The sequence below is a fragment of the Falco naumanni genome, chromosome 11 (assembly GCF_017639655.2).
Source record: "Falco naumanni isolate bFalNau1 chromosome 11, bFalNau1.pat, whole genome shotgun sequence".
In the NCBI taxonomy this organism is placed as follows: domain Eukaryota; kingdom Metazoa; phylum Chordata; class Aves; order Falconiformes; family Falconidae; genus Falco; species Falco naumanni.
Window position 1 is genome coordinate 33,544,928 of NC_054064.1, and position 6,308 is coordinate 33,551,235.

The window sequence follows — 6,308 nt, forward strand, 5'->3', positions numbered from 1 at the left end:
TTAAATGTTACTTGCCTTATAGATTAGAATACGACTATGTGGATATCATTTTTGTAAATAACGTTTTTTACAAATGTCTCTCCTCCATTCTCCCCGTCACCCATTTCACAAAATCTTGAATATGCAATTATTTACCATGCATAACGTTGCAACAAATAAATCCCCATGTCAGGACAAAGTTTATTAATTCTATACATAAAAACTACATTAAATAACCAATTGAGTTGCAATTTAAATGTGACTTTTTTTTCCTTGAAAATAAACAAAAAATGTAAACCACTGCTTTTTCTGAGTGAGCTTTGCTTGCACGCACAGGAGCCGAGCAGAGGTACCGGGGCTGCCATGTCCCTGGCCCGAAATGTCATTGCTGCTGGCGCTGTGTGCTGGGGACAGGTCGGAGCTGGCACCTGGGGACATGCGGGGACCCACAGGGACCGTGGGGATGGCTGGAGCTGGGGGGGATGCATGGGATCTGTGGGGACATGAGTGGCTGGGGGGGCTGAGGGGACCCATGGAAGCCACGGGGACATGGCAGGGCTGTACAGGTGGCTGTGGGGTCCATAAAGATTCACAGTGAATTTTGTGGGCTATAGGGACACGTGGGGACCTGTGGAGGCCATGGGGACCCGAAGGAGCTGTGGGGACCTGTGGAGGCTGTCACGACACCCGGGGTCCCAAGGAGGCTGTGGGGACCCGCGGAAGTCACAGGGACACCCAGGACCCGGGGAGGCTGCGAGGGGCCGCGCCCACGGCAGCCGCGCGGCAGCGGCGGGCATGGCGGCGGCACCCCCCGCGCTGGGCGGGAACGCGCGGCCCAGCCGGGCCCCGGGGGCCGCGGGGCGGCGCTGGCCGCCAGCCCCCGCCTCTCCTCAGCGTCGGAGCGGAGACGCCGGGCGCCGCGGGGATGCAGGGCCCAGTCGCTGGCCGCGACCCCCGCTCGGGTAGGTCCCAGGGCCGGGCGCTACGGGGAGGGACGAGGGGAGCTGCGAAGCCCCTTCAGCGCGGTGGGTTTTCCCTCAGAAAACCGACTTTAAACTCACCGCCTGCCCTTCAGGGCCCTCCGAGCGCTTCCCGGTGGCAGCAGTGGACGGTATCCTGAAGGACGTGGTGGGGAGCTACCTGAGGGAGCAGCCCTACGAGCCGGCCCGCTGCAGGGACATGGTGGAGGACATGGCGGAGGTACTGCTGCACTCGAGGCGTGGGCGGCCATTTTGTCCTCACACCTCGACGGGGTGTCAGGGAGGCGGCCAGTGGTGTGGGCAGGTCCCCAAATATACATATAAAGTGTAAAACAAATGCTGCAGGAGGCTGCCCAGATGTGCCAAGGGTTGCTTGGAGGCAGGTGCAGGCTTATACACATTAACGATGAGGTTTGTTTGAGCAGCCTTGGCTCTGGCTGAGCACACAGTTCAGTAATGCTCCATGCTGTGGTTGGCCAGTCTGGAAACATATCTTTAAATATGTATGAGAGTTTTTCAAAACAGGTCAGTTGTGGTGGTGGCTGAATTGTGCACGGTGATGCTTGGGCAAGGTCCCTCTCTGTTAAACCCAGTCTTGCAGCTGAGAAAAACTGTTGTGACCCTTGAGTGGTTCAGCTGATTTGGCCCAGAAGAGCTTACTGGCATTAAAAAAGCAGTACTGTCTGCCCTTCCTCTCCCCCCTGTAATCTGCAGGTAACTATGAACACACATGGAGGAGAGTATGGCATTAACATACAGTAACTCCTTACTTAGCATCTGTGCTTGCATTTCAGTTGTCCAGCAGGAAGGTGTGCCTGGTTTTAGCAGCTGGGAGTGCTGGGTCTCTTGTGAAACCACCACACAGCAGCACACATGCTGTCTGCGGGTCTGGGGAGGCCTGCAGCAGGTGTTTCAAGTGCTGCAGTTCAAAGATTCTCATCAGGATCGTTGCAGGGGCTCAGTACTGTGACTCTTGTGCTTGTCCCAGAAAACGAAAGCCCTGTACCACCTGTGTCAAAACTTGTTTTTCTCTTGCAGGTTATTAAAACGCGGTTAAAAGACCTTATGATACCAAGGTACAAGATTGTTGTGGTGACGCATATTGGGCAGCTGAACGAGCAGAGCATGCAGATTGGAAGCAGGTGCCTCTGGGATCCTGTGAGCGATACGTTTTCATCGTATGTGTTCAAGAATGCTTCACTGTTTGCTCTTGCAAATGTCTATGCTGTCTATTTTGAATGAGGATGTAGTTGAGTTTAATAGCAGGAGAAATGAACATTCAGCCTAACTCTTCCTGTTTCTGTTGTTGAAAACGGTTGTGAAGGACCAAGGCAACTTTCACCTGTTTTGAAATGTGGTTACTGTAAGCCTTTTGGTGGTGGATGTAATAACTGCATTTCCCAGAGCTGTCTCTGGGAGGTGACTCTGTGACATGCTGTTTTACACCTGGTTCTGGCTGCTTTTAGAACTGGGTATTCCTGTAATACTTTTTTTCTCCCTGATTTTACCCTCACTGCGTGATCCCCAAGTAGAAACCACAGAGGGATTTGTGGAAAGTAAAATGAAAGCATTTTAAAACTATCCCCATTAAATGTCATTTGCTGGCAACTAAGCGGGTGCCAGGCCCCATGGCCCCAGCTCTGTGCACACACTGTGTTGCAGGTGCTGTGTCCTGTCGAGCTGCGGGACCTCAGTGCTGCAAGTTACCCTGCTGGGCCTGGGGGGCAGAGGGATCCCTTCAAACCTTCCTGTGGGGCCCAGAGATGCCCCGGGTGGGCTCTGTGGCAGGAGCACAGCAGAGAGAGCAAGAGTTGGGAGCTTTGCTTGCCAAGGGCTGGCCTGGCTGCCCCTGAGCCCCAAGAAAAGCCCTGAGCACAGCAAAGATGGCCAGGAGAAGGTGGCTAGTTCTGCTTGGAGAAGACTAGCTCAGTCCCACAGTGTTTGAAATCAAGGGAAAAATGTTTTCCAATTATATTACGTTTAGAGTATATATATCTAACATGTCTGGGCCCTTCTGTTGAAGATGCGTGAATCTAGCAAAACAGAAATGAATTGGGGTTTTCAGCTGATACCTGCCTATAGGTAAGAGAGGAAGTACAACCCTCTGAACTTAGAAGGGTATTTCCAGTCCCCCTGGGTGCAAATCAACTGTTCACTAGGTAAGACATCGGGAAAACATTACTGGAAGCAGCTGGAATAGGAAATAAACTGTGGGGTTTGCCTGCCCAGTGTAGGGGCCTGTGCTGACTAAGCACGGGTCTCATTTGTTGCCGTTCCCCTGCGCAGTGGGTGTCTGGCAGAGGGGCCTCGCGGCATGATGCAACGCACAGAGCTCTCTGCACCGTGGTGGTTTTATTCTGATTCTGGAGACAGGCTTTTTGCTACCCATATCTCACAGCTGAAACCTGCTGTTGGACTTTCATAACAGAACAAGCGTATAATAATTTGCTTATTGTATTATATTTTGTGTGCAAAGCTGAAACTAGAACAGTAGTTAGATGGGAAGAAATATTTAAACTCACAACTAAAAGTTTAACTCTCAACTGCTGGAAAGGCTTTGTGGAATCCAGGCAGCCCAACCTGAACAAAAGCATTTTAAAACCATCCCCGTTAAATGGTGTTTGTCAGAAGTAAAGTGTGTGCCAGGCCCTGCCAGCAACCTGAACTGTCATTGCAGCCGTTTGCACTATGACGTTTAACATTCAGCCTTTACTCCCTAGCATACTCCAAAGAATAAAGCTACAATTAAAGAATACAACTGATGTAATTGTGGTTTATGTCATGATTATTTTAATATGTGAAAGCTGTGATGTTGAACCTCACCACCGCCTGCTGCATTTTAGCACAGGGAACTGATCTCTCTCTTGCTGCAGCCGATGCTGCAGCAGGATGTGGTAAGCAATTTGGCTACTTCACGCTTTTTTAGCATAGACATTTTCCTGGTGCGTTGCAGGTCTCGCTCTGTCTCAGGCTTGTCATTGTGGATTTCTTCATCGATGGTCTCCAGCCTCTGGTCTGTGTACCTCCAGGAGTCAGCATAAATGTTGTTCTCTGGTGAGAAAGGCAGGGGGTTTTCACCCTCTGTCATGTAAAAATTAGAAGCTAAAAATCAGAAGTCATGGAATCATGGGTAGTTTATAATATTTATCTTTACTGGAAAGGCAGACCAGTGTGCTGCCAGGGAGCTGGAAGTATTATTTTCCATGTTTCTGATGTGAACAGCCGAGATGCACCAGATCACCAAGTTCTCACCAGGGCAGTATTAAAATAGATCTGGGAGGTCCACTTTCTGTGATTAACATGTTAAAAACCCAGTAATTTTTGGCTTTATATTGAAGAGTGTTCTTTGTGGGAATAGTTGTCTTATCAGTATTAGACCAATGCATTTGCTTTGAAGGGTAAAACAGATTTGATGTATCAGTGGCACTTGAGCACTTAACCTGGTTAACCTGGAACTGCTGGTAGGGTTTCCTGAAATGCAGGTACTGCGTTAAGGCATCAGATACCCCACAATTTCAAAGTTCCTGGATGTTCCCACTGAAATTACACTTGTAATTCATGTGTGTGTGAAATACCACAGTGCAACTGGGCACTGCCATGTGGAGTTTATCAAGGTACAGTCATTATCTCGCTTACTTTAGTGGTGGGGGTTTCTTCTCCTTTAACAGACTCTCAGGTGTGCTGTTGCAGGAGGCATCACTCTCTATGTTTGTTTAAAGCTGCCAGTACAAGAGAATTTTCCATGTAGTAACATCTGCCTTTTTTTGAAAGTACAGAAAGCCTCTGTTCCTGTCACCTGCCTCATTTATTTCCTTTTTTCTAGTTACTTTAACCTATCAGAGAACAAATTTCTAGCAGTGCACATAATGGCTGTATTTTCTGACTTCGTGAAAATGTGCTTGTATAACCATATACAAAACCACATGAAGATACTTAAATTGCAGAGTATGTATTCAACTTAATTTTATCATATTCTTAAGTTGTAATAAAGTTTCTAGTGGGAAAAGCAGTGTGTCCTACTGAGGACAATGGTAAAAAACTTGCATTGACTGCAGCAAAGCTCATCTCTGACATTTAAAATGCCGTGGCATAGAGATCTTCACCGATAGCCTTGGGCTTCACTCCTGGTTCCTCAGGTTGTCTTGGAAAATCTTGATCTAAATGTTTTTTATTTATGGGAGCAGCAGAAGCCAAGGGCACAGCTCTGCCCTTAGGTACAGCCTGTGGGTGATCTGGTTTTTCCTGATCCCCTCTGGAGACAGGCACACCTTGCAGGAGGTGATAAGCCTGTAAGGCATTAATTAGTACTTACCAAACAGGTAGCGATAATCAGTCAAATGCCTTTTCCACCGAGATCCGCCGCAGGTGAAGACGATGGCTCTGACAAAGTCTCTCCCACAGAGCTTCACAGTGTTCCCTTCACCTTTTGCTTCCCTTGCCGCAACCAGGAGAGCGAGTGAGGCCAGCGCCAGCACTGTGCTCCTCATGTTGCAGTTGTGGCCGGGTGTTGGCAGGGCAGATGGGACCTGCGAGGCCAAGGTAGGGAGTTCTGCTGAAGTCCTCACGTTTATACAGACGGTGCATCTGCTCCACTGAGTAACGGCTCATTCTGAGGATGACTTAATGTTTGCTAAAAACAAGTTAATTGCTTGTTTCCGGTAATGTTGTAAGTGCTTTGGGATTTACACTGGGATTTTGGTTGGGTATCAGAGACTTCTTAAGACAACGTAACCGCTTTACACTAGGAACACATGTAGTATAACATGTTTATAGGGTACAGGCTTATATCAATACTGTTAATGTGTATGTTCTGCAAAAATGAACAGATGTTTATTACCTGATTTGTAGATAATGGGTTTTGTCTCTGCGTATTTCCCACAGGGCTGTGCTACCACAGCCTGTTGCCCAGTCGTGCCTTTTATCACTATGTAAGCAACTTTTTAAGTTGCAGTCTTTTAAGTTTAAGGGCTTTTGCTGTTAGCAATCCCAAACTCAAAGGGAGTTAATGTCTTCCAGTGGCATCTGCAGCTGTGTACCTCTCCGTTACCCCTGCCTTGTTCTCTTGCCAAGCACCCTTTTCTTAGGCTGGCAACAGCAGGTGCTTTGGAGGAACCTGCCAGTGCTGGACAGTTGCTCACAAGAAGCTCAGGTACTGAGGGGGTCTTATGGCAAATGTAGGCATTCAAGCCTGCAGGCACCCCACTATGGTTCCTAGCGTGCTAAGTGATAGGACGTAGCCCTGCAGCACACAGAGCTTTTGATCACAGTGAACTCGCTGTAACAAACTGTGCAGAGCGATGTAGTCATTTGACAGCCGGCACCCACAGGTATTTGCCTCGCTGATACCAG

At 48.6% G+C, this 6,308-nt stretch overlaps 2 protein-coding genes across 2 annotated transcripts; one reads left to right on the top strand and one right to left on the bottom strand.

The window, feature by feature from the left end:
* The first annotated feature begins 808 nt into the window (after window positions 1-808).
* DYNLT5 (dynein light chain Tctex-type family member 5) lies at window positions 809-3,714 on the top strand. The gene is made up of 3 exons (XM_040611245.1): window positions 809-941; window positions 1,055-1,179; window positions 1,998-3,714. The coding sequence occupies exons 1-3, from the start codon at window positions 905-907 to the stop codon at window positions 2,199-2,201; spliced, it is 366 nt and encodes a 121-aa protein (XP_040467179.1). The 5' UTR covers window positions 809-904; the 3' UTR covers window positions 2,202-3,714.
* Window positions 3,715-3,788: 74 nt separating this feature from the next.
* INSL5 (insulin like 5) lies at window positions 3,789-5,474 on the bottom strand. The gene is made up of 2 exons (XM_040611247.1): window positions 5,272-5,474; window positions 3,789-4,040 (listed from the first exon to the last, which is right to left on the bottom strand). Exons 1-2 carry the CDS (start codon window positions 5,444-5,446, stop codon window positions 3,799-3,801), a joined length of 417 nt encoding a protein of 138 aa, XP_040467181.1. The 5' UTR covers window positions 5,447-5,474; the 3' UTR covers window positions 3,789-3,798.
* Between the last annotated feature and the right edge of the window lie 834 nt (window positions 5,475-6,308).

Coding starts and splice junctions, on each gene's coding strand:
- DYNLT5 (XM_040611245.1), top strand. CDS start 905: ATGCAGGGCCCAGTCGCTGGCCGCGACCCCCGCTCGG. Junction 942..1,054: donor TGGCCGCGACCCCCGCTCGG/GTAGGTCCCAGG, acceptor CCTGCCCTTCAG/GGCCCTCCGAGCGCTTCCCG. Junction 1,180..1,997: donor TGGTGGAGGACATGGCGGAG/GTACTGCTGCAC, acceptor TTTCTCTTGCAG/GTTATTAAAACGCGGTTAAA.
- INSL5 (XM_040611247.1), bottom strand. CDS start 5,446: ATGAGGAGCACAGTGCTGGCGCTGGCCTCACTCGCTCTCCTGGTTGCG. Junction 4,041..5,271: donor TGATTATCGCTACCTGTTTG/GTAAGTACTAAT, acceptor TTTACATGACAG/AGGGTGAAAACCCCCTGCCT.